The 17,561-nt window shown below is 31.5% G+C and overlaps 1 protein-coding gene across 1 annotated transcript in view; it reads left to right on the top strand.

Annotated features, from left to right (window-relative positions):
* The window catches only part of EYS (eyes shut homolog), a 1,591,612-nt gene that overhangs the window by 584,583 nt on the left and 989,468 nt on the right, over positions 1–17,561 (top strand). Inside the window, exon 20 of the mRNA XM_060115102.1 lies at positions 9,086–9,276. Coding sequence (XP_059971085.1) covers positions 9,086–9,276 — 191 coding nt within the window. The remainder of the gene's footprint in view (positions 1–9,085; positions 9,277–17,561) is intronic.

Below are 17,561 nucleotides of genomic sequence, written 5' to 3'. Positions count from 1 at the left end.
CAAAACCCTGTCTCTTGGTAGTGCAAATGTGGTATTTGTCTTCTGAATTAAATATATAAATAAAGAAATGTTTTCTTTCATATATGAATTTGTATATATTCATACCCTCACACCCAGTATTATGAGAACAATTGTTTAATTCTACCTATATGCTTCTAGATGGTTTTTCATAATATTTTTATTTTAACATAAAGTTGAACTCATCATGCTCCTTATTCAGTGACTTTTGGCTTCATCTAGTGTATCTTAGGGACCATTTCATTATAATACATGGAGTCCTGACTCAAACTTTTCAGTAGCTACAAAGTGTTCCAAATAAGTGTTGAGGAACCACACTTATTTAATGAGAGTATGCCAGCTTCCCTAGATCTTATCAAATGAAATCATTTTTTTTAAAATGTTGACTAATTTGATGAAGAAAACGTAGCATGTCATTATTTTGATTTATATTTCACTGGCTTATTATGAATATTGAGCACATTTCCATATGATTATTCCTCACCTGTATTTATTTGTTTGAGCCTTGTCTACTTACAGCATTTGAATAATGGTATTTTTCTTTTGACTTGCCTGCCTTTTTTGGTTTTTATATACTATTTAAAATTATGGATAAAATCCACTAGATTCTGCAAAATTACAAATCTTGCCCAGAGTGTGACCCTTCTTTCTTTACAAAACTTGTAAGATTATGAGATTTTTGTATTTTTCTTTACCTTTTTCTTTATGATACTGTGCTTTGCCTCTCTCCTTAGAAGGTCCTTTTATACAGCAATATTTAAATTATTTTCTTATATTTTCGTTTATTACAATTTTATGATTAACAACACTTTTAGTCCTTTAATCCATTGTGAATATTTTATTATAATTGATAAAAAGAAATCTAATTTCATTTTTTTCAAAACTATCATCAATTTTCCAAGAACTTTTAGCAAAGTATCTATTATTTCTGGATTGTTTTGGTATGCCTCATTTTTTATGTACTAATTTCTATATATGGGCCAATTTTAGGACTATTTATTCTGTTTTTCTTCTTTTTTAAAATCTTACCTGCCATCTATATTAATTATTATAGTTCAATAAAGTTTTTTAACTGTCTTTTAACAAACACTGTAAGTACATTCCAAATGTAGTTTTGGTCATTCATTCTGTAAATATTAAAAAAGTATTATTTATGAAAAACCAAAATACAGTAATTATCAGATATAGCTCCTGCCTCACCAGCTCCATCTGGAGATATGGATAAGGGGTATAGATATGTATCTTACTTAGCTCACCTTTTTTTGTAACTTTCTCTATGTTGTAATGCCCAGATAACAACTTCTGAAGGGCATTCATGGATTGATGTTTGAGTCTGTCTTTCTAGTCCAAAGAGACAAAAGCAGTGGTGAAACACAGGCAGTACTGATCGAAAATAACTCTCACATCAATATGTATCTGAAGCTCCTGGGAAAGTGTAAAAGCAAAGTTTATATTAGGGTTTAGGAGGGAAGAACACAAGCAAAATTTTTTGTTGTCAACCTGATAATTTGAAGCAAGCTTAAAAATGTTAGAACTAATGCTAAAGAAAAGCAAATGCATGATTGGGTATGGAATGTATGCCATGGTTAGTGAAACATGTAATTCAACTCTGAGTACACAGAAAAGAGAGTAGAGTAATACAGAAATCATGTATTTTCTTTTCTACTTTGTTGGGACTGAGAAGGATAAATACTCTAAAGGAAAAGTGTTTTGTTTTGAATATATGTGTGTTAAGTACTAAAATGTTAAAAAAAAGATTCTAGAATAAAAAGAGTAATACATTCTCAGTTGAAGAAAAACTAAAAACTAATAATGTGTAGAAGGACTAAAGGAAGTTTTCTAAACAGAAAGGAAATGAACAAAGAAAAGAACTGAATGTGTGTGTGTATCTGTATTTCCTCAAGTGTAAGCTGAAACTTATAAGGGGTTTTTATATAATAAGATTTTTACCTTTAGTCTACCATATACATTATGTACATTTTCTCATTTTTTTGTTAATGTTTAATTAGTATATAGTGGATCTAGACATTCAAAGGCTTTCTTTTTTTGTATCCAAGTGTACTGATATTTTCTCCAAAGGTTGTACAATTTGTGGTATGTTTAATAGGGACCTACTTGAGTTCTTCTAGTATTTGTCTCATCTTTTTATTCTCAATTAAGAGATTGGTCCATCAGTATGATTTTCAGCATAAGATTTGAGTTGGGATCTCCCACCAAATGCTCTTCTATTTCCCAAATGTAATTATAGGGAATATTTATCTCCTTTGATTGAAAACACATCTTTAAAATAAGGGACATATCATAAATGGTAATATTTGTCACACACAGTTTCACTTTATCATTGCATATTATTCTCCATTAATATATATAGTTCTACTTTATTCTTATTAATATTCCATTGTATGGAGGCTTCATATTTATTTAACCAGTACCCTCTTGATGAAGATTTAAGATATTTTAATGTTATTGCCCTTAAAAATTGTGTGTTTTAGATGTAGAATTTTGAGTTTTTTCATACTTTATTTCATGGTAGGAAATAATCGTTTGTCCTTTGAAAATTATCTTCATGCTAATTTGTATTTTTCTGGGTGTATTTCCTTTTGGCTTCATAGCCTGTTTCTTTCCCACAATATTTGTGTGTTTATTAGGAATCTCCTACATAGTTTTCCTATGTACTTTCTCTATCTATTTCATTACTTGTCATGGTGCATAAATCTTGAATCTCCAATATAAGGGCAGACTTCCATCACTGCTCACACAAGAGTGAGACTTTCTGAATCAGAAGAGTAAAACAGGTGGGGAAATGGGCTACCCTTTCTTTCCCAGCCCCTCTTGACCACCAACACCACACCCACATCCTATGCAGTGTTACAGAGTCCTTAGTAATGTTGACTCACAAAAACCTCAGTCTTTTGGACTTGTTCATGCTTGACCCCTCATTTTGCCAAGTTAGAGTACAATATACTACCATGATTTTTAATATACACTTTAGATTTCTTTTGCAGCATTCTTTTCTTTACCTGAGGAAATAGGAGTGATATTAATTGTTAGCTTTTTTAAAGGGTTTGGAACTTTGCATTACCTTTAAAAAATCTTCACTTGTTTCATGAATTTGGCACCATGTCTAGTTTTAGCCCTGATGTACTTTTCTTTCCTATATTGATTCATTTGCACCTTTTCAGGCAGTTTCTAAGACAATGGTTTTGTTTTCCTGTTTTTCAGTGGCCTTGTTTCCTGGAAGTACTACCAGACACATTTTCAATAAAGAAATAAAAGTTAATATTTACTGAAACAATCCCAATTTTTATATTTCATAATCTTGTTTGATTTGTTGAAATAACAGTGAAAGAGTGTATTTTCTTTACAACAAAACATTCTATGTCTGATTAAATTAGGAATCAAACAAAATATTCTCCCTATTAACTACTGTAGACCCATATTCAATCATGTAAGTTTTGAGAAAGAAAACAGTAAATAAAAATTGTATTGGAAGTAAACATTAGGGATGTTAAGTCTTCATCATATGCATTATTATATGTACACTTCCACAGCCAAGGGATCCCTTTTAGAGAAAAATCAAAGACTTGGTGGTAAAACGAGCCATACTTTGGAATTCATGGCATTTAGTGTCTATGTGATTTTATTCTGTTGTCCTCTTGCTATAAGACCTTGGTGAAGTCACTCTAACACCCTTTGGCTTGTCCTCATCCTTGTGAGTAAAATAAAATTGTTGGACTAGATTCTTGTTACCAATGTTTGCTCCATGAACTAGAAGTTTCAGGATCACCTGGGGGTTTGTTAGAAATGGAGAAACACAGGCCTCATCCCAATGAGTTTGAATCTAAAATTTAACAAGCTATCCCCAGAGTATCCACATTCAATTTAAGTTTTAGAAACAATGCACTATATTGGTAGGTTTTATTCAGAGCTAGACAAAGTTCAAGAAATTCTATGAAATTTAATAGGTCTTTGCAGGGCAGGGTCTAAGGCAGGTCTAATAGGTCTAAGGAAGGGCTCTAATGGGAACCATGTTCTGTTTCCACTCTTCAAATGGACAGTTCCATGTTTCCTTGTTTAACATGTTTCATTTCTCTAAGATCTTATTTGAAGAAAGTATTAAAACAGCAGTTAAAAATAAAACATATAATTCAATGAGACAAATGCTATGATAAAAATGATTTCAGATAGTAACTTTCTATACTTCAGGGAAGTTCAGAGATCTCAGGACAAAGTTTTGGATCTAAACTGTGTATGTATATATGTATGTATGTATATGTATATATACACACTTTAGGATACAATACAACTGTCAGAGAGCTAACTTGCACATTTATTAGTCTAAACAGTCCACAATGAATACATCATTGCTCTGTTATTCTACAGTCTTGTACATTTCCTGACTTGGTGTTTTGAATACAAGTTGAGTGAATGTTGGGGTCCAGATCAATTGTCTAGATTGCCCTGGTCTGCAACATTACTCCCAACTTCCCCCTCTTTCTCTAAACATACCAGCCTTTTGTTTCTGTCATTTTCTAAATTAAATTTTAGTGAATTCTTCTTGGGAAGCACTTTATTATATTAAATATAGTATAGAAAAGTAACATAGATAATGATGAATAAAGGGAAAGACATCTTCCTTAATTTTTGAACGAGGAAACATCAAGAACTTTAAATGATAATTTGATTTTTTCTGAAAAGAAATTGCTTTTTTTATTTCCCATTAAGCCTTCTAATTAATTTAGTAAAATATTCTTGTAAACCCTAGAGACAGAACTTTTGGCAGTCTAAAAACTCTTTCTTCCCATTGGAAATATAATTCAATTAGTTTATGTAATGCTTTCTAATAACTCATTCTAAATTTACCTCACCTTAGGGCTAAGAGGGAAACATGTTTCCACACCATTCCCTGTGGTATCCTACATCCATAAAAATAACTGCAGTACCTGCCCCAAGTCTAAGTGCCTTTGGTTATCCTTAAGGAGTTCACATTTTCAGCAAAAGTAGAACAAATATCAGAATGGTATCCATTTACTTAAAAAAAACATACATTTAACTCTATCACAGGCAAATGTAAACGATCACCATCTGGGTTGCAAGCATAACTTGAGCTTTATACTCAAGTGCACAGCCAATTTCTTATTGAAAATGACACTAATTAAACTCTCTGGTGGTTTTGACAAACCTTTAATTTTCCATTTGATGCATGATTTGAATGCAAGGGCTCCCACATTAGCCTTGTCAGTTTGAGTTTTTATTGTTATGTTAACACTTCTTAAAAGTCACTAAATGTTTAAAAGCATTAGTGTCAACTAATGATAGTTCTAGAAAATATTACTTTCCAGGGTAAAATGTTAAAAAAAAACTATCTTATGTTTGTATAGGTAATTACCTTTGAAGATGTACTAACTTGAGAACACACAGTGCAAATGAATCATATTTGTATATATTCACTAAAAAATTTGGTGTGGACAACATATACAGAATACATTTTTAAAGTTTTATTAATGATGTCATAAAGTTCTATAAATTATTTCTCAGAATTATAGGTGCAAATCTTTTCAGAGTTATCATTACATTGAAAATAGGTGTCATACCATGTTCAAGACAACATGTTCTGTGCTTTCCAGAACACCAACAAGCATATAATATCTAATAATGAACTTAAGAAGTATATAGTATGATTTAGTAGACATTAAATATACTGGAAAACTCATTTTCTATACTAAGCAAGTTCCAAATGACTGAAATAGAGGCTGACAAGTCCTTTGACCTTCAGAGTGTAAAGGAAAGAAGATACTATTTACTGAACAGTTATTATGTCTCAGGAACAGGGCTAATTGCTTTATAGTCATTATTTTATTTAGTTATCATAGGAACTTTTATGAGGTAAGTGAGATTATTGCCATTTTATGCATAAACGAACCTACAATAAATTGAATACCTTTGTTGATTGAGTAAAAGTAGGAGAAGTATACAAATATGCTAAAGATTGAAAAGGAAGAGACAGATATAATCCAGGTTCCTCTGACTCCATGACACCCCTCTGCTTCTGGGATGATAGGCATTAGAAATACTGGACATAAATTTGGATACATGCATAGGAATACTGGCTAATTAAAAGGTTATGATTTCATGCACATTAAGACTTCTGGATCAAGATGGCAATATATGAGGCTCTGCATTTTGCTCCTGCCACAGATGCACAGCTATACACAGAACAATTCTTCCTCAGAGAAATCCAGAAACTAGCTGGATAACTACTACACATAGGTAACTGAGAAAATTTGCGCAATGAAATGGATAAGAAAGACTGAGACACACCCTCACCATAAACCCCAGACCTGCCATAACAACATACAAAAGGAGGGGACCCTTAACTCCCAGCTTTTCCCTGAGGAGTGATTGGTTTGGACACTACAATTGGTATTCCAAAATTTTAAGTGCAAAAATATAGAACTTTTATATGCATTCAAAGTTAATTTAACATCTTAAAATAGACAAAATATTTTAAAAGTGTGTTTCTATACACTAGCTACCAAGTATTAGAAAGATAAATTAAGAAAACAATTCCATTCACAATAGAATCAAAAAGAATAATATACTTAGGAATAAATTTAACCAAGTTGGTGAAAGATCTGTACACCGAAAAGTGTAAAATGTTGATGCAAGAAATTGAAGACACACACAAAAATGGAAAGATATTCCCTGTTTATGGATTGGAAGATTTGGTATTGCTAAAATGTTCATACTACCCAAAGCAATCTACAGATTCTATTCAACACTTATCAAAATTCCCAAGGCATTTTTCAGAGAAATAGATCAAATAATCCTAATATCCGTATGGAACCACAAAGGCCTCAAATAGCCAAAGCAATCTTGAGAAGAGAGAACAAAGCTGGAAGCATCACACTTCTTGATTTCAAACTATATTACAAAGGTATAGTAATCAAAACATTATGGTATTGGCATAAAAACTGGCACATAGACCAATCAAACAGAATAGAAAGCCAACAAATAAATCCACACAAATATATTCAATTAATTTTTGTCAAAGAAGCCAAGAATATACAATGCAGAAAGGATAGTCTCTTGAATAAATGAGGTTGGAAAAACTGGATAGCCACAGGCAAAATAATGATGCTGGGTCCCTATTTTACACCATCACAACAATCAGCTCAAAATGGATTAAAGACTTGAACATAAGACTTAAAACTGTAAAACTCCTGGAAGACATATTGGGTAAGCTCCTTGACATTGGTCTTGACAATCATTTTTTTAAAAAATTTGACACAAAGGCAACAAAAACAAAAATAAATAAATGGGATGACATCAAACTAAAATGCTTCTGCACAGCAAAGGAAACCATCAGCGAAATGAAAAGGCAACCTATAGAATGGGAGAATATGTTTGTAAACTACATATTGGATAAAGGATTAATATCCAAAATATATAAGAAACTCATATAATGCAACAGCAAAAAAAAAAAACAAAAAAAAAAATAACACAATTAAATATGGGCAAAAGAATTGATAGGTATTTCTCCAAAGAAGCCGTACAAATGGCTAACAGGTATATTAAAATGTGCTCAATATCACTAGTCATCACAGAAATGCAAGTCAAAACTACAATGAGCTATTGCCTCACACTTGTTAGTATGTCTATTATCAAAAAGAGAAGGTAACAAATGCAGCAAGGATGTAGAGTAAAGGGAACCCTTGTGTGCTGCTGGTGGGAATGTAAACCGATACAGCCACTTTGGAAAACAGTATAGAGGTTTTTCAAGAACTTCAAATAGAACTACCATGTGGTCCAGCAATCGAATTCTGGGTAAATATTCAAGGGAAATAAAACTATTATTTGAAGAGATATCTACACTCCCATGTTTGTTGCAGCATTAGGCACAATAGCCAAGGTATGAAAACAATGTTAAGTGTCCATGAATAGATGATTGGATAAAGAAAATATGGTGTCCATATATACAAAGGAATAATATTCAGCCTTAAAAAAGAAGTAAATCCTGTCATTTGTGGCAACACTGATGAAACTGGAGGACATTAGACTAAGTGAAAAAAGCCACACTGAAAGACAGATGTACATGATATCACTTATATGTGGATTCTAAAAAAAATTCAATTAAAAAAAAAGTAAAGGTCATAGAAACAGAGAGTAGAATGGTGCTTGCCAGAGCCCTGGAGGGTTAGGATTTGTGGGGAGGGGAGTTGGAAAAATAGGGAAAGGCTGAAAAATGCTACAAACTTTCAGTTATAAGTTGAATAAGTTCTAGGAATCTAATATATAACATGGTGAATATAATTGATAATTATGTACTATATAATTAAAATTTGTAAAAGAAACACTTGTGTTTCACTAACTCCACCCCCAACAAAGAAGTTAATATGTGAGGTGATGGATATGTTAATTAACTCCATAGTGTTAATTAACTCCATAACTTTGAATCTTTACAAAATGTTTATGTATATCAAATCATCACACTGTACACTTTAAATATATTACAGAGTTTTTTGATCAATTATACCTCAATAAAGCTGAAAAAATATATACCTGTTAATACTGATGAAAAAAGATTATAAATGGAATAAAAACTCAGATACTATAGATGCTTTTTTTAGAGGAACATAAATCAATAGTGAATTGTCTGTTCTAATTATGTGATCAAACCCAAGATTCCTTTGAAAGTTACTGAGACATTATTAATCATTACCCAAAGACAGCAGAGTTAAACTGGGGCTATGCCAGGCAAATGGGGATGTATGGTGGATACTAAGGGTCAGTGAACTCCTGGTATTATGCACATAACACATAATTTAATAAAGCCTAATAAAGTTTTTTTTTCTGAAAAATCCACAATGAACATTTGACAAGTATTTCTGGTGATAAAAGTTAAACATCTATTACTAGAAATAAATATTTCAGTTTTTAGAGGAAGGGAATACCAGATAAGCTTTCATATCGGTTTCTTAAAAATATTTAAATAAAAATATAATTTTTATAAGATTTCTAGTCTTAACACTAATAATCAAATATGATTCTCTATTTCATAATTTAGGACTGCACATCCATCCCTTGTATGAATGAAGGCTTCTGCAAGAAGGCAGCCCATGGCTTTACTTGCATTTGCCCAAATGGTACATATTGTGAAGTAAATATTAGCAGTTGTACTGAGCCTGAACTGAATGTGGTCCTCTGCCTTAATGGAGGGATATGTGTTGATGGACCTCGACACGCTTTTTATTGCAGGTCAGTATTTATTTATCCACAAACAACTACATATGTATTTATGAAAGCTTGTAAACATCCCTCTAATAATGCACTCTGAAATGCAGAAACTAAGTTTTAAGTAAGATTTTGTCTTTAGAAATATAATCCCAAATTTGAAATCAATTCTAAAAAAAAGCATTGCTTATATATTTTACCAAATACCATGTATTCATATCAACCTCAAGTCAAGCTCCCAAATTTAATCAACCCTCATTTTGTAACTTTTATATCTCCTCTCTTTCCCAGAATTGCATTCTTATTCCCTTTCTTAAATATTACACCATATGAATGATTTACAAATAGTTCATATTTATAGAATGTTTCTTAAGCAGAGATTCATTTACCTTCTAAGATCTTAACAATGATAAAATTTTTTATTTAAGATATATAAAAACAAATTAATCTGTCACTGTATTTTTAAACCAATTATTAAGGTATCTTTTTAAAATTCCTAGGAGATGAATTTTCATTATCTTTGTTATTTATGATTATGTAATATATATAACTGGTTGGTCATTTGAGAATTTAATCATTATCTTTTCAATTTGTAAAATATTAATTGAACCCAGGTATGTAAAAAAAAAAATCACTGTCAGTCTGATTTGTGAGAAGTTGAGGTTAAGTTAAAAACTGTAAGCAACTGTGTCTGTGTCAAAATATCTTACATTACTAAAAGTTTGACCATGTGTATTTTGCAACATAATTATTCAATAGTAATGTTTATTATTATTTCTATATTTTATCAGTTATTTCTCTTTAAATTATTAATATAAGTTGCCTTATATTCAATACTGCCACTACTATATTTTTTTTTGTTCAATATCTACGCTGTGTTCTTGGCCTTTTATTTATTTTAAACCATGCTGTATAATTTTATTTGGACTGTATTTCTAACAAGGAACACATAGAAGTTAATTTCACATAAACCTAAGATTATTTTCTTTCTTTTAGCATATGCACACAATATTTATTACTATGACACAGGTTTTCTTTGTTACATATTGCCTGATGTGCCATTTTCATTACTAATGTCTGTGTGCATGTGTGTGTGTGTGTGTGTGTGTGTGTGTGTGTTACCTCGTATTTTGTATTTTTGAGCTTGGATTTTGCTTACTTTACTCTGGCGGTATATAAAGTATAGAAAGTAAACCTATTTCTAATATCAACGCTAATTTCAAATAATGAAATTATACAAATGATCACTTGGCCACAACAAACTCCCTCCAGGTTATAACCTAATCAGCACCTGGATTAGGTCAGCATCAGTACATTGACAATTTATCCTCAATAAATATAATATTACAAATCAAGATTCCATTCATGGGGTCTTCCCTGGTGGCGCAGTGGTTGAGAGTCCACCTGCCGATGCAGGGGACACGGGTTCATGCCCCAGTGCGGGAAGATCCCACATGCCATGGAGCAGCTGGACCCATGAGCCATGGCTGCTGAGCCTGTGCATCCACAACCTGTGCTCCACAACGGGAGAGGCCACAACAGTGAGAGGCCCGCATACAGCAAAAAAAAAAAAAAAAAAAGAAAGAAAAAAGATTCCATTCATGAAAACTTTTATGTTAAATTGAAAAATTAGAAATAAATGAACCTAAAGCTAAAAATATATGTTTTTACAACATGAGTAGTATTTGTTAATTCAAGCTCTATAATAGCTACTCTATCATTGTTCCTTTGGGGGATATTATTCGTGGCTAGTTAGGCTGACTTGCTTAAGGTGTGAAGTTGACAGAATTTGGAATGAAGACACTTGCCTCTTCTCCTGGGCATCTCCCAGGGGCAAGTGTCAGCATTCATTATTGCTACACTGTTATTCAAATTCATTTAAATGAGTCATCTGTTTTCAAAATTTTCACTGCTGATGCAAGCTGCGTGTAATCCCCTGAAAGTCTGTGAATGGTAGCTGCCTGAGGAGGTGTAGATTCTAGGGGACATGCACAGTGACTGGGCAGAGCCATCAGAGGTGGTTCCAGGTTAGCACAGTCCTCAGACAGTCTCTTTACAAAACAAAACTCATACACTATGGGAAGGAGAGTTTTGCAAGTTAAGTCATCAGATTTGTATGTGGGTTAAGAATTAGCTTTAGATATAGTTATTTAAACCATAATAAAATAATGATGTTTTTTAAATTTAATAATATATAAAATTTATTGTTTTTATCCCTATTGTGCATTCTTCAAATTGAATTTAAATAATCTTACTCTTAAAAATCTGATCAACTATTTTTTTTCTTGTCTTCTTTATGCTCATTTTCCTTCAATGTTTATATAAATCATAGTTAATGTCTTGGTTCTCATTGCTGGCTTATTTGTTAATCAGCTCACAAAACTTTGTTTGATTTTAATTGGGAAAATAGTTATCCAAACCTATAAATTTTCACCTTAAGAATATTTATCATGAAGTCTTTTTTTGTCATAAACTACCTTATTAAATTATTTCAGCCCTCAAAGATCTGTAGAATATTCTATACGATTGGTTCCCTAGTGATTTTAGGAGAATACATTTTCTTCCAATTGAAATCTCATGTTTGTAATCACATCTGAAAAAAAAGATAGAGTGTATTACCATTTCAAATTTCCTGGAGAATCTGAAAATGTCGACCTAAAATAGCTAGTGATTTTGGCTTCACATATGAATTAGAACTTGGTGAAGTTCACACTTCTTAGCTCTTATGTTGACTGAGGATTATGCATTTGATGCTTTATTTTGCTTTCATCTCTGTCACTGAAGAAAATAGAGCAGAGAATGGCCTACTTTCAAGAACATTATATTTTATGAATGTAATTGATTCATTTCCTTCTTGGAAGCTGACTTGGTTTTTAACTTCTTTAATTTAAAGAGATGTGTGAAATATTAATCCCAATGACTGGCAAGTTGAGAAATTACAATTTAATCCCTTTCCCTTTTATCTTTGATGTTTAAGCATTTAATTGGAATATGCCATGTTATATATTTTTCATTTATTTCTTCATGTCTGAAAAGTTTTCTTGTATTATTCCTCTATTATCCTTTTTTGCATTAATATTGGTTCACTAATTCTTCTTCAGGTACTAATATTTGATACATATTGCAAATCACAAATTTAAAACTGTTTTCATGCATTTCACTTTTTTCTTTTTTTGTATCCTTTTTAAAAAAATATGTTCAATTCTAATATTTAATTCTCAACCTCTTATCTGACTTTCTGAATTTTTTTCTTATGAGAATATTATTTATGTTCTTCTACTTTTCAGTGCATGTGAACTCTTAAATAGGTATTTTATTCCATTATAAATGTAAAGCCCGCTTAACAAACCATATTATTATGTTCTGTTTATAAAGTAATCTATTTCAAGTGTTCAATTTTTCAGTCATCATTACAGAATTTTTTAAGTTGATTCAGAGTCTCAGTTACTAACATTTGTATGCCTGCTTTATTGCTGTTATCCAGATATCTCGTAAGACCACTTTCATATCCCAACTATAGTGGCCAGATTCTTCTTCCTTGAATCACTCCTGTGTCTACCAGACAGTTGTAAGTGAGAGGCCAGACCAGTTAAGGCCTGGAGAGGAAGTGCTGAGCAGAGGTGCACCTGAGGGAGGCTATTCCACTACATGTGCCGTGGTTGCTTAGACTGAGGGTGAACTTGCTGCGCACGAAGTGTCCATTTAAACATCTCCACATTACTATTCCTATTTTAATTATTGGGCTTCTCCAGGTCCAAGGTGTGTCAGATTTCTAGTGTGTTCATCACTGATTTTTCTCATTTGATTATTTTAGATTATTTTGTAACAGCAACAATGATGTACAATGTGTAGCTAGTATTAATTAATCTTCCTGAAGTAGTATAGTAGTTAAATTCTGAAAGGCATAGACAGTCTTTCAATAGAAAATAAAAGAATGAAAAAAGAAAAATGATTATTTAAACCTAAAGACAGTAAAATGAATAAGCCAGTGATATATAGCTAGTTTCCTCATTACTGTGAACAAATAATATAGGTGATAGCGCTTTGAATACTGACATAAGTAAGTTAACCATTTCAAGCAAAATAAGTTAGCATTAGTTTTAGATAAACCATTACTGGGCTGTTAGGTTCGTAGTAATATTAAATGTTCAAGTAAATTCTATATCCATACTTCTGAGATCATTTCTGGAGAAATGAAAGGGGATTTCAAACAACAAAACTTATTTTTACTAATATATGTGTTAAGCAGTTCAGACTCTTCAGTGAGTAAATTTATATTGCCCAATGAAGAGATATCAAACTAACAACATGAATGTTTAAAATACAGAGAAAGATGTGATTGACAACTGATGAAATTTTTCAAAGTTTTTGCAATTCACACACTATATTTGTTATCTAAAATAAATGAAAATATATTTTTGTTCAGAAAATACAATATCTTAAGATTGCATTTCTAGTCTTAAATGCAAATGGATGTTTCTTATTTACTCATTGAATTTTAGGGCTGAAGAAGATTATAGAGATAGATGAAGACACAAAGCCCTGAGAAGGTTTATACTCTGTCAACTGCCTAGAGTCACAATTACTGGGAAAGTACATACTAGAATCCAATGCATTACTCTTTTATTTTTATTAAAGTACTTTTTAATTTAAAATACAAAATATAAAAGATACAGTAAAAATATATATGGTAAAAAAAGAGGAAGCATACATAGTCAGATATCATTACTATTCTCTAGATGCAGTTAGATGTGTGTTTTGTAATTTACATCCTGGTGCAAAGTTTAAAGACATTAATGACTTTATTCAGTTTAATAATAGCTACTTTCAGAAGTCCATAAGTATTATTAACCATGTGTAACAGTTTAATAGCATTTTAATGTGTTCAAGTTTTATTAAGACATAAAAAACTATGTTGAAATTACGCTAAAATACAGATTAGAATCACAGAGCAGAGAACTATAGAAAGAAGTAAAGACAATATATATAACTATTTTCTTTGGCACCATGTAGATTGTAAAGAATATAGCAAATAATTTATAGCAAAACACTTAGATACAAAGGTACTTGGTTTTGTTTTTAATATGTGAAATCCTATTGCAAGCATTTATTCCCTTGTAGTTCTCTGCCTCTGGCTTTGCAGAGCCCCCTCCATCCTACATGACTTCCCACCCTGTAGCTGCAAATGTCCCTTTACTCTGATGCTTTCTTCCAAATCCAACTCTCCTTGGTCATATCCTCCATATTCTTGAAGTATTTCACATTCTTTCCCTTCTCATTCACCTAAGCATCATTACACTTTCTTCCATGAAATTATCATGATGGAGCAGTATTAATTCATATCAATACTGACTGTATTATGTTAAAAGGTTGGTAAACAATGTTTAATTCCTCACATTAGTATCTTTCCTTTTACAAAAAAATCAATAAAATCAGTAAAAACTAGTGAATTTTTAATTATAGGACCTCAGCAACCATAACATACTGCTAAGTGAAACATCTGAGATAAGTAAGACTTCCTGAATCCACTCATATTATCCATGAGGAAGGATATATGATACTTCTCTATATACTTGGATAGAAAAATCAGGGATGAAAGCTCAGAGATGGTAGGTAACTTGTGAAGGTTACAGGGTAAGGGTATTTATTCAACAATAACCCTTTTTCAACAATCATCAATCACATTTGCTGCTAGTTAATTGGATTTATAACATGGAATGAAATATCTGTATTTTAACAGCCACAGTTAGATGATTTTCCAGTACATAGATATTACATTTTCAAAAATATTAGCTGAACCATGTAATACTTTAAATTTAAACTGTTTTTAATTCTCTCACTCCAAAAAAAATAAACCTTTGATCAAGAATCAAAAAATAGGGCTTCCCTGGTGGCTCAGTGGTTGAGATTCCGCCTGCTGATGCAGGGGACACGGGTTCGTGCCCCAGTCCAGGAAGATCCCACATGCCACGGAGTGGCTGGGCCCGTGAGCCATGGCCACTGAGCCTGCATGTCTGGAGCCTGTGCTCCACAATGGGAGAGGCCACAACAGTGAGAGACCCGCGTACCACAAAAAAAAAAAAAAAAAAAGAATCAAAAAATAAATTAATAATAAGAAAATCCATTTATGAGAACAATAAATTACCTTATTTTGCCTTATCAAATATTGCAAGGGATAGGATAATAAGTAGGACTAACTTTCCTTAGGAAGCCTACTGTAAGGACATTATATTTGATATTTTAGCACATGGCTTCAGAATGTGAAGAGACTCAGTTTTTAAAATTTGATGGTTTTGATTTTTATACATGAAATGCTTTAATACAATATAATTTTACATTAAATATATATTTTATTCATCAAATTAGTAGATGTTTTGCTATATTAAAATGTAGGATATATTTCCTTAACATTTATTTTCAATTTTATTTCACAAAATACAATTGACTCCTTTTGATGACCCTGTGAACAATCACAACACATAATAACCACTAAATATTTTTCTCTGCCTGTGCTTATAGACAATCACTGGAATTTCTAATTTCCTTGTGGTATTTGTTATATTATACAGTACACAATTTTTCTACAAATGAAGTGAACTGCTAAGTCTTTAACACTTGATTACAGATTTTTCAAACATTATTAATAAATCACCCTAAAATATAAATTGACTAAATATACATCATAATAAAAAAAGTGTTAAAATTTATATAACTTTGTAATTGAATTTAAACATAATACATTGCATTTTTTTCTCTGTTTAGTGTTGTTATGATATATATTTTTCTTTGTCATTCCACAGGTAAATAAGTAAAACTCTATTATTAAACATTGAGCATTTGTATTGTAGTTTACCTTTCAAAGTTTCTGGCAATAATACATGACCAAATCATTACTTTTTAAAATATAAACCTAGATTATTTTAAACACAAAGCAATGTCAAACACACCAAATGTGATGGTAAAAAAACCAAAGAAAACTGAAGTTTTTGTGTTAGAAAAGTTAAATTAGTGACAGAGAAAACATGTTTATTCCATATGAGAGTTATGATTCTATAAAGTGCACATAGAGTTTGCTCTATTTCATCAAGATTTAAATATGTGAATTTTTATTCCAGTTGGAGACACAATTAACATCACTTTAGTTTATTAACATATATATAAAATAAGATCACTCTCATTTAATCTAATAAATACTAAATCTGGTAAGTATTAAAGAATATTAATAGTCTATTCTCATAAAATTATGAACTTTGGTGACTGCTATATTTTGCAGGCAAATATTCAGTTAATTAAAAAAAAACAATATTAGAACTGGGGAAAACATAAATTTTATGGTAAACCTAATTATTATATAATTTAATTCAACAAGTATTTCTTGGAAAACCACTTGTACAAAACAATATCATTGAAGTTGGAATCTCAAAGTTTAAAAATCATAGCCTAATTTATATTTCCTTAAAGAAATTCCCATAAATTATAAAGACTGTTGCAGAAGTTAGTATGTACGTGATAAGTTTTTGTAGGATAATTGTGCCATTTCAAACTTGAAAATTAGTTTTAATCTCAAATCATAGATGTGTAAATTCTTTGTGCATCTTGAAATATCTTTAAGAATATGAATCAGAATAGATAAGTACAGAGATATAACCAAATCTCTTTCCTTAACATGAAGTAGAAATAGTCTTAAATTGGTTAATGTATATAAAGTGTATATATATATATATATATATATATATATATATATATATATATATATATAGTCACTTGACATGACTATGAAGTTCAAAAGAGCTGAAGAGGAGCATATATGTATCAGAACATAGTAATGTGAGATTCAGTATTTCTTGGAACCAGAAGAAAAGAGGAAGGGAAAATTAGACAATTTAACTGTATTAGAGAGATTTGTGACACTAATAATTCTGCATTTATGATGGTCAGTTGGACCTTATGCCCAGAAAGTTAATGAATTTTATGATTTTCTGCAGGAGGTAATATGAGAAAAATAGTAGAAAACAAAACAAAACCAGAAAAAAAAAGAAAGAAAAAGGAAAATAAGGTTCACCATTTAAATTGTAGTTAATAAAAGGGAATTGTTGGGCTTCCCTGGTGGTGCAGTGGTTGAGAGTCCACCTGCCGATGCAGGGGATGTTGGTTCATGCCCCGGTCCGGGAGGATCCCACATTACGCAGAGCGGCTGGGCCTGTGAACCATGGCCGCTGAGCCTGTGCGTCTGGAGCCTGTGCTCCACAACCAGAGAGGCCACAGCAGTGAGAGGCCTGCGTACCAAAAAAAAAAAAAAAAAAAAGGGA

The sequence above is a fragment of the Mesoplodon densirostris genome, chromosome 12 (genome assembly GCF_025265405.1).
Source record: "Mesoplodon densirostris isolate mMesDen1 chromosome 12, mMesDen1 primary haplotype, whole genome shotgun sequence".
Classification (NCBI taxonomy): Eukaryota; Metazoa; Chordata; class Mammalia; order Artiodactyla; family Ziphiidae; genus Mesoplodon; species Mesoplodon densirostris.
This window is presented reverse-complemented; position numbering and strand designations above follow the sequence as displayed.